The 19,133-nt window shown below is 37.1% G+C and overlaps 1 protein-coding gene across 10 annotated transcripts in view; it reads left to right on the top strand.

Annotated features, from left to right (window-relative positions):
• The window catches only part of ARHGAP24 (Rho GTPase activating protein 24), a 523,018-nt gene that overhangs the window by 115,139 nt on the left and 388,746 nt on the right, over positions 1–19,133 (top strand). For 5 of the 10 annotated variants that reach the window (XM_014545980.1, XM_005874103.2, XM_014545976.1 and 2 more), the window contains exon 2: positions 16,451–16,650. In XM_014545980.1, coding sequence (XP_014401466.1) covers positions 16,471–16,650 — 180 coding nt within the window. In that variant the 5' untranslated portion in view covers positions 16,451–16,470. The other 5 variants (XM_014545979.1, XM_014545983.1, XM_014545984.1 and 2 more) reach the window with 5 other exon arrangements.

The raw sequence follows: 19,133 nt of genomic DNA, 5'->3' as shown, positions 1-19,133 counted from the left end.
CATGCACATATCCACATGTGTGTATATACATATATATCAGAATAGTGAGCACATAGTAAACACTATATATTATTTATTAAACAAGTAAAAAATCATATTTCTATCTAAAAGCATGGAGAAGGTTAAATATAGATTTTCGATGGTAGTTAATGGCTTTTATAGTCTTTAAATTAAGGCATGACATTTTCAAAGAATAAAACTAAAATGGCATGGCAATTCAATAACAAGGGCCAGGAAGGGAACAAAACTTCTGCTCTATCACCGTCCTTTTACCTTTAGCAGTCTTAACAGTAACAACTAGGAAAGCTTCCTACTAATCATGTTACCTCTAGAAGTAAATGCTAAGAATTTCTAAGAATCACAACATTTTAGAATTAGCAGAAATCTTAGACATCAAAGAGGTTATTTAACCTCTTTATTTTGGGGGCTCAGAATTATGAGGCCAAAAAATAAATGACTCTCTCCAGGTCAGATAACTGTTCAATTCCAGAGCCCTGTTTGCTAACTTCTAGTGTAGTACCCTTTCAATTACAGTGGCATATTTGAAACCTACTGGTGGTGGTCCAGTGAACAGAACTTGCTTCTCCTTTGTGCCATCCTACAATAAGCCAGATGTGTTCTGTAACACTTTATTTTGAAATGCGTTCACATTTATAGGAAAGTTAAAAGAATAGCACTAGGGACTCTTAAACCCCCTTTACCCAGATTCACCAGTTGTTTACATCCTGTTCCATTTGCTTGATCATTCTAGCTATACACCTGTCTGTTTATCATGCTTTTTTTCCCCTGAATTGTTTACAGTAGAGACATCTTGCCCCTTTATAAACACTAGAGTGTGTATTTCCTAAGAACGAATACACTGTCACATAACTGCAGTTATCAATGATCAAAATTAGAAAATTTGACACTGATACAATAATATTATCTATTGCACAGTCTATGATCAAAGTGAGAAAATTTGACACTGATACAATAATATTTTATATGCCACAGTCTATATTTAAAATTTATTAATTTTTCCAATAATTCCCTCTTTCTGTATAATTCCCTCTTTCTGTATAATTCCCCACCCCCACCCCCGGCTCAGGATCCAAGCCAGGGTCAATCACTGTGTTTGACTGTCATGTCTCTTTATTGTACTTTCATTTAGAACGGTCCTTTATCTTCTTTAGTCTTTTTGACCTTGAGGTTTTTAAAGAATACAGACCAGTTATTTTGTTGAATGTTCCTCAGTTTGGGTTTGTGCAATGTTTCCTCACGATTAGGTTCAAGTTATGCATTTTTGGCAGGACCACCTCAGAAGTGAAAGATAGTGTGTCCTTCTTAGAACATGACATCAGGAGGCACATAATGACAGTTTATTCCAGCATTGATGATGTAAACTTGGATGGCATTGGATCTGCCAGGTTTCTCCACAGTAAAGTTACTATTTTTACTCTTTCTAAATAGTATGTGGGGAGAAATTTGGAGATTATGTAAATATGTTTTACCCACCAAAATTTTAGCACTAGTTTTTGCATCCATTTATAATTTTTAACTTTGTTATTGCTTCCATATATTTATTAGTTGGCATTCTGAAAAGAAGAGCTTTCTTGTGTCTTCTATTAGTTTAATTGCTTGTTTTTATTTATTATATCAATAGAACTGATGCAGTCTTTTTTTTTATTCTTTGGTTATTACCCATACTGTCATTATTTATTCAGATTCTCAAAATGTCCCATATTTGGCCAGTGAAAACCACTTCAAACTAGCTTCTGTATTCTTTTGATATTTCTACAGGATTATTGAGTATTTCCTGACTTTCTGGAACATATTATTCTAGGATTATCTGATACTTTTCCTGACCAACCTCTGGAATCAACCTTTCATCCAAGTAGTCATGCTTCCATTTCAAAGTATATGGCACTCACAAGTCAATGTTTGGACACTAGGTGTATTTATTCACTGTTACTGGTGTGCCATTACTTCTAGTCCTCTCAGTTAACAACATTATTAAATGTACATCTATATTTATTTCTATGTCTATGTAGCTATCTGTTAAAAACCATGTGATCTTGGTCTAAACGTATAATGTTTCAGTTAGGGAGGGTGAATAATTCTAGAGATTTAATGTTCAGTATGATCACTAGAGTTAATAATACTTATTGAATACTGGGAACTTGCTAAGAGTAGATTTCAGGTTCTCTTATCACACATAAAAATGGTAACTATATAATAAGGTTACATATAAATTAACTTGACTGTAGTCATCACTTCACTATGTATGTATAAAACAAATCATCATGTTATATGCCTTAAGTTCATAATGATATATCTAATTCCAATCTCAAACCACAAGATGCATCCTTGCCTTCTCATTTCCATATTTGTAACTTCCTTTTCCAATAGTGAGAAACCTGGCTTCCCATTATATTCAACATGTATATTTATTTGTTTGATTTGAAATACATGGAAGGTAATTTCAGAATTGTTAGCCAATAACAATTAGTACAAAACAAGCCTACTAAATAGAATTCAATATTTTCCAAGGTTTTTCAAGTTATTAAAACAACATAATTTGTGTGCAAATCTCAAGTGTATAGTTCATTGGTTTAGACAAATGTCTACAAGTTGAGCAAATACATATATATGTTGAACATAATGGAAAGCCAGGATTGTCACTATTAGAAAAGGAAGTTACAAATATGGAAATGGGAAGACAAGAATGTGTCATGTGGTTTGAGATTGGAATTAGAGAAATAGTTAATTAGTTTAGACAAATATCTACACTCATGTAACTCATGTCCTATCAAGATACTAGGCTTTTCCATAACCTTAGAAAGAACCCTGTGCCCCTTTCCAGTCAATATCCACCCCCTGAAGAGTAGCCATTTTTCTGATTTCTACAACCATAGACTGGTTCGCCTATATTAGAACTTCATGTGAATGGAATCATGAAATGTATATTCTTGTATCTGGCATATTTTACTCATCATAATAACTGTGGTGTTATGTGCATGTGTAATTTGGTTCTTGTTATTGACCCTGGAGTATTTCGCTGTATGGTTTTCTCCTAGAAGTTTTAGCTTTTAAATTTGTTCATCTATTCACTTATTGATGGGCACTGTTTGGGCTATTTCAAGTTGGGGCTAATATGAATAAAACTACTATGAACATTTTTGTACAAATATTTTTTGAACATATGAATTCCCTTTCTCTTGTTTATACATCTATGGTTGGAATTGCTAAGTCTTAGGCAGACATATGTTCAACTTTACAAGATGTTGTCAAACCATTTATCAAAGTGGTTATACCATTTATGCTCTTACCAGCAATGTATGAAAATTCTGGTTGCTCCATTTTCTCACCAACATTTGGTGTTATCAGTCTGTTTTTAATTTTAATCGTTCACATGTTTATGTTATTACATCTCATTGGATCTTAACAATATACATTTCTCTGATGTATAAGGATGCTGGGACTTTTTCATGAGAACTGGTCATTTGTATATCTTCCTTTGTGAAGTGTCTATATGATTTTTTTCTATATTCTAAATTGTTTCTTTTGTCTTTGTATTATTGAGTCATAGGAAGCATTTATATATTATGGATGTAATTCTTTTGGCAGATATGTGTTTTGCAAATATTTTCTGACAGTGTCTGGCTTGCCGATTCACTTGAAATAAATGGAAGGTAATTTGTAATGATGTCTTTTGATGAACAGATTTCTACTTTTAATAAAGTCTAATTTATAAATTTTTATAGTTATTACTTTTTGTATCCTTTTTATTTTATTTTATTTTTTAAATGTATTTTTATTGATTTCAGATTGGAAGGGAGAGGGAGAGAGAGAGAAACATCAATGATGAGAGAGAATCATTGATTGGCTGCCTCCTGCATGCCCCCTACTGGGGATCAAGCCCACAACCCAGGCATATGCCCTTGACCAGAATTGAACCTGCGAACCTTCAGTCCACAGATTGATGCTCTATCTACTGAGCCAAGCCAGCTAGGCCTTTTGTATCCTTTTTAAAAAATCACTTTCTTTCCTGAGGTGGTGAATTTGTTTTCCTATGTCTTCTTTTAGAAGTTTTAGCTTTTAAATTTAGGTTTAATATTCATCTTGAATTAATTTTTGTGTTCGATGCAAAGTAGGGTAAGCTCTTTGTGTTGTAAGCCTAGAATTCTATTATTTTAAAGAAAACTTTTTCAGAAATATTTTTAAGTGTTTTTATTTAATTTAATTTTATTTATCAAGATTCTTTAGGGTAGTAAGTAACTCAAACAAGATTAAGCAAGCAGGAACTTATTTGTTCACTTTGCTGGGAACAATAAGATAGGATTCAAGAAAGGTACACACAGGCCAGGACTTCAGGAATTAGACCTAGGATGGATATTCCAGAGCTCTCTCCTTTCTTCTCACACATCTGCTTGTCTCGGAAGAGCCTCATTTTGCAGACTGCTTTCTTCTACTGGGCGGGGGAGATGACCGCTTTCAGCCTCAGATGCTCATCCATCATGTGTCTCTATAGCTGACCTAAGAAAGGCCCCCGCTTGGTACTGCTTCAGTCCCATGCCCACGCCCTGGGCTGGTCACTGTTGCTAGGCGGCTCAGGACCTATGGGTGATCCACATTCTGGCAGTGGAGAGTGCGACCAAGGGAAACAACATGGCACAAAAGAGTGTTCCCCAGAGATAGGCCTCTGGACATGCCAAAATCATATGTCCCGCCAAGCTTCACATCTTTAAAAATGTCTTTTTATGTATAGTATTTTTTATCTTTCATTGAACTGCTGAGTAAATATATTCAAGTACATGAAAGCTAGGTTTCTGTTCAGTTTATCTAAAACTAAGTGTGTATTAATTAGATATTTTGAAGAACTATAATATGTTCAAATTATATGAGAATAATGGCACCTCCTAAAGATCAAAGTTTAATACATCAAAGGGCATGATAATGGGAATGATGCTGAATAAAGGGGAATTGCAGTCAGATTTTGCAGTAATTTTGACATGTCCCCACTTACCTTAAATTCTAATGAAAGAATTGCATTGTCAGTATTTCAATATAATAAACCAGTGGGAGATCAACTGTGGTTCAGTGATTAGGACAAGATTTATATACCTAGAGTGAAAAGTGATTTTCCAGAACTTATAAAAGAAGGCTGATGATGTTCAACCTGTAGGATTAATTGATAAAGATGAAGTCCTTATTGGAAATCATTAAATACCTTACAGCTTTCATTTGAAGGAAAAAGTCTGAGAGTTTATTGTAGATGAATGACTATCTCAGCCACAGTTACCTGCTTGTAAAGTATTTTCTTTGAAGTGTGGTTGAATAAAAAGCTGGCTCCATAGATAGCCTTGAAAGGATAATGTAATCGACAACATATCTGATCTTCTGGGGTTGGACTCATTAAAGGAATCTGACATTAAAAGTAATATTTAAGGAAGGCGGGGTTGAGTGGTGGGTGGGGAGAGATTAATGGGGAACTTATGTGCATATATGCATAGCCATGGACACAGACATGATGACAGCCTGGGAGGGGCTGATGCAGGGTAGAGGGGGTCAATGGGAAAACAAAAGGGGGGACATCTGTAATACTTTCAACAATAAAGATAACTTTACAAAAAAGTATTTCAGACAAGTTCTTTAAAATCTTTATTGTTGAGAGTATTACAGATATCTCCCCCTTTTCCCCCCTTGCCCTCCACCCCTGGTTCCTGTCCTGCCCCAAGCCTTCACCACCCTATTGTCTGCATTTTTATCTCAGCTTAAAAATGTGACCCTGAGGGGACAGAGATGGAGAAATTCTATAAGTGACAGGCCAGGAGGTTATTTCTCTACTGTGAGCAGAGGACCCAGCTGATCAGGTTCTCCCCACCTGAGCCGGACTGTCTTTCTCAGCTTTCCACTTGTTCAGCTTTGCAACCCTCCCTCCCCTTTTACACACTCCTCCCAATGTGTGCAGAAGCTCTCCTTCATTGCTGCCCTTGTTTCCCCATCCTTTGGGTATTATAATCCCATTACTCTTCAGATTTAGGTGTGGAAAACCTCTTTTCTTTGTTTCTTGAGACAGCTTTTTAAAACAAAATTTTGAACTATGAGTAAGGGGAGGGGAGGGACACACAAAAGCTGAAAAGTTGAGATGTTTATAAAATCAGGTTTCTGATCTTATTTTTAAGGGTCTAGTAATAGGTTGGACTAATTAAAATAAAATAAGGGATATCCAACTCCTATTTCCTTTTCTGCTTCAAATCTGTTTTCTTTGTGATGCAATGACTGTTGCCCTCTTTGAGCTCTCAGCAAACTATTAGTTCTTCCTTAAAAGGAGATGACTTTTTTGCTCAGATACCCAAATTGGAACAATACAGAGAAGATTAGCATGGCCCCTATACAAGGATGACAGGAAAATTCATGAAGCATTCCATATTTTTATGTAATGTAGAGCATGGTGACTATAGCTAATAATACTGCATTGCATATTTAAAAGTAGCTAGGAAAGTGAATTTGATAGTTCTCATCATAAGAAAAAAATCTGTAGCTGTGTATGGTGCCAAATTTTAACTGGACTTACTGTGATGATCATTTTGCAATACAGCCATGCACACATAATGACACTTAGTCAAGAATGGATCTGATGGATGGTGGGCCCATCCTATCTAATAAAAGGGTAATATTCAAATTAACCATCACTCCGTCACAAAGATGGAGGCGCCCATAGCCACAAGATGGCAGCACCCAGTCCTCTCAGCTCCTCTGGAGTCCCCCAGTCCCGGGGGGGTGGGGGGAAGGCACTGAGAGTGGGCAGCATGAGCAGCCTGGCAGAATGCTTGCTTCGTCACCACGGCGATGAGGCAAGCGTTTCATCCCAGCCGCAGAGGGCCTCTGGGCAGTGGGCACAAAGCGGCCGGGGGGAGGGGGAGAGCAGCCCTGGCGATGAAGCAAGCATTCTGCGCCTGGCCACAGATGGGCCTCTGGGCTGCGGAGAGCCTCTGGGCAGTGGGTGCGGAGCGGCCAGGTCCCACAGAGAGCTACTGGTGCACGGATTCGTGCACAGGGCTACTAGTAAGATTATAATAGAACTGAGAAATTACTATTATAGTGATGGCATCACCATCATAACATTATACCACAATGCATTACACACATGTTTGTGGTGATACTGGTGAGACACCTACTGTAATGCCAGTCATATAAAAGTACAGCACACATAATTAAGCACGGTACATAATACTTGACAACGATAACAACTATGTTACTGGTTTCTGTATTTTCTATACTATACTTTTATCATTATTTTAGAGTGCACTCTTTCTACTAATTGCTGTAAAACAGTATGCTGTGTGATGCTGGCAGTAGCCTCATACATCTTATGTTTCCCATTTTTCTTGGTTGCTTCATTTTTTTTCTTTTGCTTGCTTTCATCTTGTGTAGTTTTGTACAGTAACATGCTGTGCAGGTTTGTAATCTAGAAGCAATAGGCTATATCATGAAGCCTAGGTGTGAACTAGGCTCTACCATCTAGGTTTGTGTAAGTGTACCTTATGATGTTCGTGCAAACACAAAATCCCCAATGATTCATTTCTCAGAATGTATCCCTGTTGTTATTTGGTGAATAACTGCATATATAAATGTGTAATCATTACACTGTAATGATTATACATTTGTATGTGTAATGTTATGTCAATTTTACCTCAATTTAAGAAAGAAAGAAAAAAGAGCTGATTTTCTCTTCTTTCCCCATTTTAAATGGTATTCTGTCGTAGGAAGTACATGAGTTTCTATTTTATATTAGTTCTTGGTTTGTTTATACAATTGAATTAACAAACAGTATCCCTCTCCTTTTCCTATGTGATTGATGTGACTGTTTAGAGTTGCTGTATTGAGACGGCATCTGGGAGTGTATTTAGGTTCTGCAGGAAAAAGAACTGTGATTAATTAACAATGTCTGACAGGAGCTTGCAGATCAGCAGTACTATCCATGTGTCTACCATTTCTCTCTTAATCCTATCAATGGTAAAGTGTTTTGATTTTATTTTTGTTTCTACTCAGGTCGTCAGCATTGGGAACTCCAGTAGTTCTCTTTTTTACTCCTCCCTCTCATAGTGATGTGGTGGTGGGGAACCTATCTTAGTATATATTTAAATACTTTTCTCCTTAATGAATGAAAATCTTCTTAAGAGAAAGAAGATCCTCCTTAGAAAGTATGAGGCATTTTACATACAATAAAAACAAAGTAAATGCATAAAAGAAGTTTTCTTTTAAATAACTAATCCCAGTAAGTCATTCTGATTTCTTACCAAATGAATATGAAAATATTGAAGCTTAAAATAAAAAATGTAAATTGGCATTCCTGATTCATCCCAACATATACATAATTTTCTATTCCCTGATGTTTTGGACAATATAATTTCAAATGAATCAAGCAACAGGATATTTAGTGTTTCCTCAGGAAAATAACTGCACATTTATAAGAATTATTACTGTTAACGTTCCCCCAGGTGTGCTCTTCTCGTGACTGCTTTAAACTGTACTTTACTCAATTCCTCTGTTCTCTTCACGCTTAATCTCTTCAGGCTTAGAAAAAAAGTTTATTTTTAACTCAAATTATGAGTAAGGCTAGCATCACCAGTGAGACAGAAACTCAGTAGTTTCTGAATTTCAATTTAGTTTTCATCTGCTAAAAGCTGAAAGGATTAGGTTTAGGTGGGAGAATTTGGACTGTAGTACTTTCATTGTTGTCTAATTATAAAATATTTAGGACTTTTTGCACTGTACTTTAGGGAACCTTCAGGCTTCTGGGGTCAATTCTAGTAGGACCCAAAGACTGACTAATGTATTTTTTCCTTTCTTTCTTCCTTCCTTCCTTCCTTCCTTCCTTCCTTCCTTCCTTCCTTCCTTCCTTCCTTCCTTCCCTCCCTCCCTCATTCACAATTATTCAACAAACCTTTGTGTATTCAATATATCCTGGTTAGTTTGAGGGGTTCCAGGGAGCACTTATCGTCAATAAGTTATGGTGTAGAAAACTGTAAAGTATTAAGCATATGGCCAGATGATGAATATGATGTCCGTAATGATGATGTTCTCATGGAAGGGGAATGTCTAGGTAGGGGATAGCAGTGGCACTAGAGAAGCTTTTGTATAGGAGCTGAAGGGTAAATAAAAAAGCTGTGGTAAATGTATACAATGGAATGTTACTCTCCCATAAAAAAGAATGAAATCTTATAATTTGCTACAGCAGGGCTAGACCTAGAGGGTATTATGCTGAGTGAAATAAGCCAGTCAAAGACAAATACCATAAGATTTCACTTATATGTGGAATCTAAAGATCAGAATAAACAGACAAAATTTAAACAGACTCATAGATACAGAGACCAGAGTGATGATAGCAGGAGGGGAGAGGGATTGGAGGACCCAGTAAAAAATGTGAAGAGATTAAGAATTATAAATTCATAGTCACTAAATCGTCAGGGATGTAAAGTCCAGTATAGGGAATTTAGTCAATAATATTACAATAACTATGTATGGTGCCAGGTGGGTACTTGAAATATCAGAGGGAACACTTTGTAAAGTATATGATTGCCTACCTACTATGCTGTACATCTGAATCAATTACAAAATAATATTGAATGTAAAATGTAACTGAAAAATAAAAGTAAATATAAAAGGAATGAACTTTAAAAAAAAAAAGTTAACCATGAAATCCTGCCAGTGAGAACAACCAACCATGTGAGGCAGCCCAAGGTGCTTTAAGAAATACAATTGCATCCTGAAAACAGATTTAAGCTCCTGGAACTGGTCTTGCAGCAAAGACAATTTCCACCGGAGCCTCTGCAATATCAGACCTAGAGTGCTTATGCCCTGTAGGCACCGCGGTTGGATTCATTCTTTAAATGAAGAGGTGATGTGGTCGAGAGTGAGGACAGAAAGTGAACTGTTCTTCACTTATCAGCTTTTTTTAGTTAGCAGTTACCTTACAACAAGCTTCTAAGACTTGGTTCTTTTAATTTTTTCTTATACATCTCTTTTGTAGATGTGCATTGCCATAATCTATTCTGGCTGCCATAACATAGAGCATATGGACTGGGTGGCGTAAATGACAGGCACGTTTTTGCTTACAGTTCTGGAGGCTGGAGGTTTAGATTGAGGGGCCAGGAGGTCAGGCTCTGGTGAGGCTCTTTGTGGCTTGCAGGGAGCACCTTTCCCCTGTGTGCTCACACAGCTGTCCCTCGGCGCCTGCCGGAGGAAAGGGAGCGGGGCAGAGAGAGAGAAAGCCAGATCAAGCCTGAAATTATTTGAATATTTAGAATATTAAGTTCTAAATTAGGTAAATAATTGTGGTTATTGAAGAAATGTCCTCGGAAATAATAAGAATAAATCTATACATTCATGGGTTTTGACTGTAATATACCACGATCAGATTGTCCCGTGAACATTGAGTGGCGAAGCTCTTTTATGTTGTTTACTTCCTCAAAGGATGTGGGATCTGCAGGAATATACATACATGTCTTCCAGTGGCCTGGAACTGAGTTTTGGAAAAATGAGAAAAGAATCTCAACAAATGTTTTGCCTTTTAAGAATTTTCTTCCTTAGGGAGAAAACACACACAGTGTATATATACTCACACCCACCACACACACACACATACCCACGTGTATGCAGGCACATGTACACACATGTAAACATATGCATGCACATATGCACACATTATCTCATTCCTTCTTTATGTTTTGCTTTTTGAACCATTGCCCATAGAAAGGATAGATGCTAGCACTGAGATGTACAGCACAATAAAATGTACAAACCTACCTGACAAGCCAACATGTTAGCAACAGCTACAAGACAAAGTTGTGTGTTTTTTTAAAATAAGATAAATATTGGCTTTCGTGAACAGTGCAATCACATTCATTTTACAAAGGAGTGAGGTTCTAATGTCAACAAAAGGCAACAATTGAATCTGAACAGAATTACACTTGAAAGTTACATACATCTCTCACAAATTGCAGTATTTTATCAAACCTGCCAGTTTTATTTTTGTTTTCTCCCAGAGCAATAGAACAGATCACTGTTCTTTCACTCAGCAACTGGAGTAGTTTGTGTTGAAGGGCCTCGCCATGTGAAATCATGTGAACTCCGAAACTCCGGGGTCACACTTGCACAGTGACACACCCCACAGGGGCCCAGGGAACTGACACTGGCTGTAGGCACACGCCTCCCCCCCATGGGAGCATGTGTTCACTGGGTGTAGTGGAGGCGTTAATGGTGAAACTGCTTATTCTCTAAGTTCTCTCTCTCCCTTCTCTTTCTATCTAGCTCCCTCCTCCTTTTTTTCACTTTCAATTTTATTTTGTGTTGATCTCAGGTGTACAGCTTAGGGGTTAGAGACAGTCACATACTTTACACAGCATTCCCTTCAATGTTTCCAGTACGGCAACTGGCACCGTACATAATAGCTATCACAATATTATTGACTATATTCCCTATGCTGCACTTTACATCCCTGTGACTATTTTGTAACTTCCCATTTGTACTTCTTAACCCCTTTACCTTTTCACCTACTCCCCCAACCCTCCTCCTTTCTGGCAGCCACCAGTCCACTCTGTGTTTATGAGTCTATTTCAATTTTGTTTATTTTGTTCTTTAGATTCCACATATAAGTGAAATCATATGGGATTTGTCTTTCTCTGACCGCCTCTCAAGCCCCCTTCTTCTTTGTCAGTCTCTTGTGTTTGCTAAACATGTGTAGTCCCATAGATGAATCCAAACACACTGCAACTCTATGGCATATGGCATTCTATTTTTATACATCTTTGATTACATGCAGGTTTATATATTCTCTCTTGAAGTCACAAATATAAATACCTATGTGTGTGGCTGTTGGACTTTTAGAAATTCTGTTAGGAGCAGGAATTTCATCTCAGATGGCACCACGTGATACTGTTGTGTTCCTAGACCACCTGGATGCAAAAAAGAACCACACACCTGGATGTACAAATCAGTTTCCACACCTGGAAGATAATTCAAAGGTATAAACCCATCAAATGATGGTAATTTTCTAAGCCCTGGTATGGTACAGTAGCCTTCATTAAGGCTCTTTTCTAAGATTGATATAAAGACATAACTTTTCAATTATTTTTTGTTAGTTTAGAGTAAAAAATTATGTTATTGTTATATTGTCATTGTTAGGTTGATATGTTAAACACCTTAGTTGATAGTTCTATTCTGTAATCTCAGGTACCATCCAGCTGCCACCCCCTGAACACAGTGGAAGTCCTTTCCCAGAGGAGATTCAGTTAGGTATTCTCTGAGAAGCTGAATGACTACACTATACTTTTCTTCATGCTTAACCACAATTGATTGTGTGCATTTCCTACAAGGCTAACACGTGTAAATTTTGAAGGTTATATTTCTTCATAAAGGACTGTTTCAGGTTCATTTAAGTTTGAAGATTTTGACATTGTGTTTAAGAACAGTTTTGATGCTAAAGTCTCCTATGTCAGAGGAAAACAAATCAAGTTCTTAGAGTATACAATCTTCTTTAAGAAATTCAATGCAATGTAAAAACTCTCCAAAATCTTCTTGTATGAATTCTACTGTGGTTGTTACATAGCTTCATTCACCAAGTTTACATTGTTTACTGAACACCAAGTGAGCACTCTGAAAGGTACTGGGTAAACTGCAGTGAGGAAAAGCAAGTCCTTGGCCTTCTGAAGCTCATGATCTCCTGGAGGGGTGATTAGCCATAAAGAGCTAAAGAAATAACAACTTAAAGAAGTGTCAGGAAGACAGGACAGAGTTCAGTTAGAGAATAAAAAGAGGGTAAGTAACTCACTGGGTGATTAGTAAAGCCTTGTTGGGAGGAGGTAGTTTTAGGCTGAGACTTAGAGAATGAGAAAGAGTCAGCCTTTAAAGAGCACAGGGCAGAGCGCTCAGGCAGAGATCAGCAGGTATCAATCATCAAGGCATAAAGGACTTGGGTGTTTCCAGAACTGGTAGTAAGCTGGTGTGGTTGCTTGCATCAGGGCTTTTAAGTGTGTGTGTGTGTGTGTGTGTGTGTGTGTGTGTTGGAATGGGGGGATTGAGGGATAGATGGCGTGAGATGAGGTTAGACGTTAGATCAATAAATAGGTGCCTCACCTTAGCCGGTTTGGTTCAGTGGATAGAGCGTCAGCCTGCGGACTGAAGGGTCCCCGGTTTGATTCTAGTTGGGGGCACATGCCTGGGTTGTGGGTTCGATCCCCATTGTGGGGCATGCAGGAGGCAGCCGGTCAATGATTCTATCTCATCATTGATGTTTCTATCTCTCTCTCCTTCTTTTCCTCTCTGAAATCAATAAAAATATTAATAAATAAATAAAAATAAATAGATGCCACATGATTCCTGATGTATAGGCTATGGTAAGGCTCCAGATTTTAAAAGAAGCATAATTAGAGCCCATCAACTTTTAAGGGTAGAGAATCCTTACCTGATTTAATTTTTCAAAAGCTCACTTTGGCTGCTTTGTGGAGAATAAAATATGTGTGAGCATGTGCCCATGTCTTAGTGTTTGTGGTTAAAATGGAAGCTATGAGACCAGTTGGAGGGCTATGAGAATCATTTAGTCAAAGATAATGATGGCTTGGATCATAGGGTGGCAATGGAGATGGAGTCAACCGGATGGATTTGAAAATATTTTTGAATTTACTGATGGATCTGATCGACACGATGAGGAGGAGTCAGGACTCAAAGATGATTATTTTTTTTCAACTGTGTGTATCATGGTGCCATTTACTAAGATCAGGTTTGGGGCAGGATCAGGTTCAGAGGGAGGTCATGTTCACTTCTAGATATCAAGCACCAAACCTATTGCAATATTTATTGATTCATTAAACATTGATTGAGCTTCATCACATGCCAGACATGGTATGAAATGCGGAGGATATCTAGTGTCCTTAAGCTTATGGAATTAGAGAGGTGGTGGATTTCAGTGTGCTGGAAGGCACCATAGTTAGAAATGATCCGGGCCAACATTGTCATTTTATAGGTGAAGGATAGAATTTGAGCCATTTAATTTCTGAAGAAATATCAAAACTCCTCTATAAAAATCATAGTTATTTTAATAAACCTTAGTTTTACTCATCTAGCTATAGTTGTGGCATTATTTTCTCTTGGAGATATGATACGATCTGTTTTCATTTCTGTTTAATGAATTGTTACAATTAGTACTATTGAAATACTTGCTGATGCATTCTGAAGTTATGAAATTAGAGGCATCATAGCCAGGAGTTCATGGGGGGATGCTGTCATTGGTTTCACCAGACTTGTAAACAACTTATGTAAGAAGAATTATAAACAATGTTCTAATGTGCACACATTTTTTCTAAGGCATTAATGGTAGATATAAACAAAATTGGGCAGTTGTATTTTTTACATTATTGATGGCAGGTTCCTAATTACCTTGAAGAATTTTAGAGGGTATTTTTCAAACTTAATAGAAAACATGAATTATAAGAGAAAATAAAAAAGAAAAAGAAGGGCCAAAGGAAAGAGTCTGTTGTGCATGAATTCTAGGTTGTGTGTGTGTGTGTGTGTTAGAATGTTTGTTTTAAGGAATACCTTTATAAGTTCAACTTTATAAGTTAAGGTATTTGGTCAAAGAATAAATAGGTGCTGATGAAGTAACAACTTGTGTAGATTTGAACAATTTAAATACCAGGAGACCAAAACAATTATTTAGAGTGGTCTAAATAAGCATACTTATTATCTAAATTATGTTAAGCATTTACTGTTCATTTAGCGTGAGCTTTACATGGCTCCTTATACTTGGTCAAGTAATGTAAAAGAAAAGAGATGAAAGTTCCTGCCCTGAGGGCGTAACAAACTTTGAAGCAGTGGGCATGATCCAATCTGCACACACATGCATGCACAGGATGGGGGAATGCTTCCTGCAGGAAGGTGTTTCTGACTTGGGAATGCCTTATGCAGCAAAGGAAGTTTCAAGATGTTTTATAGTGATGAGGGCCTATTTAGTGAGAAGGATGTTTCGGTTTAAAAAGGAAACTGAATATTGAATGAGACAGATGGTGGTCAAGTGGCCTACTTGAAGCTTAAAGGCAGTTTATAGAGATGGAGTTGAAAGCAAGGATGGAGATAGCTTGGAATGCATGCCAGTGGAAGAGGCAAAACTACTGAGAAGAAGGTTGAGATGCTCACAACCTGATTAATTAGAGCCAAAGTTCTGCTTCATCTCTGCAACTGGGAGGGCAGGACTAAAGTCAGAAACTAAAGGTCCAATAATGGAAGGTCTGACCCTGTCCCTTCAAAGAAGAAACTTAAATAACTAAGGGCTGACAATGGGAACTTCATGGAATTTAGAATTAGGACGGTGTACATACAAATCAATGAAAAAATCAATGGTGAAAAGAAGGACTAGACAAAAAGTCAGTTTGTTTTCTGGAATCAAGCAGAAAAGTAGGAGCTTTGTGCCTGGATACACCAGGACAGAAATATTCTGTTTTATTACTTAGTCTGTATCTTTATATCCTCACCAAAGATACAAGGGTAAGAATGAACTTTTCATAAAAATATGCAATATTAGTAAGAATTTGCAGAAAGCCTTCGGGGCAGGAAAATATCTTTTATTCTTAGCCACTTGTCTCTGGTTCTCCCAGAAAGCCACCTCCCCATTTTACTGTGGCAGTTTAGCTTCTCCCCTGGTGATTAAGATTTTCTCTACAATAAACTAAGTTCCTTGCTATGTATTAGTATAGTGTGTACGATCCTATACTCCTTCACACATAACCTTGCAACATTCTTCATCATGCAATTGACTTAGTCCTGGTATTTGAAGGAAACTGAACTGGCTGAGCTGAGGGTTTTATTTTATTTTAATTATTTTTTTTTCTCCCTAAACTTTTTCAGCTGCACTGATTCCTGACCGGCCAAAGAAACTCTCAATAGGATACACTTTGGGGGAAAGGGGCCAGATACATCTTGAGAAATTTTCACATATGTAAAACAAATGTCTTCCATTGAGGTTTTTAAAATAGTCCCTTTAAACTTTAACATGTGTCAGGTTAGTGTTTGCTCAGATAATCACAGGCCTGTGCAAATGGGCCCCAATCAGTACACTCCAAACACAGAGGCCCATTATCATGAGAGTTATGGTTTTTGTTGGTTGATTTAGTTTTAAAAAAATTGCTTCTTAACACATTACCTCCAGAACTTTCCCATCTTTAGATCTATTTAGTAAAAAAGGGATGTTATTGCCCAGCTGACTAGCTCACTTAAGGAAGACACAATGAACTCTCTCCAAGTTTTCCCCAGGCACAATGTTGTCAGGTCTGTGGTTTGCTTCTAGAAATTTGGCAAGTGAGTTGATATACATTTTTCACTCCTCATCCTGTTTTTTTTTTTAAGAGGTAGGAGTGATTTTCAGGAGTGAATATATCAAGCACCTTATTATCTCTTTTGTTTGTTTGCTAAATAGGAAAGTCCATCAGCTTGATAATGGAGGAGAACAATGACTCCGCTGAGAACCCCCAACAAGGCCAAGGGCGGAATAATGCCGTGAAGTGTGGGTGGCTGAGGAAGCAAGGAGGCTTTGTCAAGACTTGGCACACCCGCTGGTTTGTGCTCAAGGGAGATCAGCTATATTATTTCAAAGATGAAGATGAAACCAAGCCCTTGGTAAGTAAGGAAATAAAAAGCACTGTGGGTCCAAGCGCTCTAAGAAGTAGAGGGGTTTGCTTGAAACCGATAGTCTCCTTCAGTTCACTGGCATCTTTCATACTTTTTCTCATTGTTTACCTTGGTTCAAGATGATGAACTTGCACATTGAGGCCAAGAGGCAAATTATATTTGTATAATATTAATTTTGATTTCTACTAAGCTGGAACATAATGTCTGAGTCTCTCAAGCAAACTAATTTCATGAGAAAATGTTAATGGACCTCTGCTAGAACATACATATTGTAGCCAAACATCTTTCCTTTTCTCAAAAATAAGTTGGAAGCGAAGGAAGACTGTACATGAACCTTTCAGTAATTTCTGGGACACCTTTAGTATTAATTCTCTGGGGTGCTTCCCTCCACTTTAACTCATATGAAATATGGATGTGGAGCTAAAGTGAACAATGCTGATACATCCAACCCGCATACACAATATACTCTGGGAAGAGTTTCTTTGTGGTTCCTAAGTGGTCTTTTATTTGCTTACTTACTTAGTCATTTTCTCAGCCACAAATCTCTAAGCTGCAATGTGAGAGAAGAAAAATCTCTTTCTCCATGTAGCTACAAGGTTTTTGTTTAGCTCTGATCATTGCTTATCAGTTGATGAAAGGAGCTATGAACTGAGGTATTGCATCACCTATGTGTTTTTCCTTCCTTTACATCCAGAGGACATATGAATAAGAGAAGAAACATTTTAGATTCATTTACATAAATATCTCTAACAGTGTGTTCTTGTGGCTACTTCCCTTGTGTTAAAGTTCAATGACTTAAGAATTTGGATCAGCACTCTGCTTTAGTATTTTAAATTCCTCAGACATTATAATTTTACAGTTTTTATTAATATAATTGAATCAGATAAAAATAGTAATGCCAATACATACTCCAAACCTCAGTCATTATTTGAAAATACTATTTTTTGAGCATTTACCAGAGCCAGTCATTAGACTAAGAATTATTTATATTGTTTTATGAAATGCTTAAAATAATTCCATGAGGTAGGATTATCTCCATGTATGCATTCAGAGACCAAGGTTTAGGTACAATTCAGATTACCCAAAGTTAGACAGTTTTGCCTTTAAATAAGTCTAAGTTCCTATGGCCTCAGCCAAAGACCTCATAAATAATTAATGAGAATATTCCATATTGGGATCATGACAGTTATAGTGCATTTCTGTACCTGTTATTGCATTCATCATAGCAAACCAGTAGAGAATCTGGGATTATCATTACAGATGAAGAAATTGAGATAGCAAGTGATGTAACCAAGATCTATAGAGATAGAAGTAAAGCAGTAGTCTTTTGTTTCTATCTCATACTCAACTCAAGTGTTCTTTTCTCATTGCACCATGTTTTATACTATGTAATAGTCACATAAATGTATTATCTTGAACATATAATCATTTTACTAAACTGAGAAAAGGGGATCAGGTTAATGTGAAAAATCGTGGAATATGGGGGATCCAATATGGGGACTTTGATATGGAAGAGCACATTGAAATACGTAGGAGGAGTATGAGTAAGATTCAATGTTTCATCCCGTGGACTCTTCAGGTGAACTGGGTTGTTAACCAGGGTGGGTATGAATTAAGTGACTAATTAGGTCTGATCCTGGACCTAAACAAAGGATTAGGGGAGCTAACAGAGAATGCAGGAGCTGAGTGATTGGAGAACTGAAAGCAGACCTAACAAAAGTTCTCTTTGGTGAGCTTCATGTACCTTCTAGTACTGAAGGTAGGATACAATGGATCAAGCCTGAGTTCAATGTTTCTAAAGTGTGAGGACTTGCAGGTTTCAGAGAATAGGTAAATGAACACTGCCCCCCCCCCTTTGAGGAACTCTGCCCTAAACTGTTCAAAGAGAATATCATCTTATTGCCTTGGCTATGCTTCTCTAAGCAATTTCTCAGGTCTGCCTTGTCACAGAAAGTATTCATGCAGTGTCTTTAACTTTCATAAAAATTTGAAAATATAAATAAGAAAATGCAAAAACTTCTGATTAATGCAAAAGAAAATTGGCCTCAAAATGAAAATTTTGGAAAGCATTGATTTTTAAAAGCCAGTCTGAGACTCCTAATAAAATGACTAAAATCCAAATAGGCACCAACCCAATTAATCTAGTCTAGACTACAATAGATATTGATCCAATTGTGTGGGGAGGCTTTTTCTGGACATGATGAAGATGACACTATTAGATCACAATGGATTTTCTTAACTTAGAGAACAAAGTGATTTTGAGGGAAGTTTAACCTGAGGGCTGACCTCTAAATGTGCATGAATTGATTACTGATTTAAGAATAAGCTCTAATTCTATATATTTAATGAAACTGGTGAGTTAATGACATCTAGAATTCTCTAAGGCAACTGCTGTTCTCTTTTAAAATATATGAACCAGAAGAAGCCAAAACCCTGTTTGTGTGATTAAAATAACACTAGAAACCTTAAAA

The sequence above is a fragment of the Myotis brandtii genome, unplaced genomic scaffold (assembly GCF_000412655.1).
Source record: "Myotis brandtii unplaced genomic scaffold, ASM41265v1 scaffold424, whole genome shotgun sequence".
NCBI classification, from domain to species: domain Eukaryota; kingdom Metazoa; phylum Chordata; class Mammalia; order Chiroptera; family Vespertilionidae; genus Myotis; species Myotis brandtii.
This window is presented reverse-complemented; position numbering and strand designations above follow the sequence as displayed.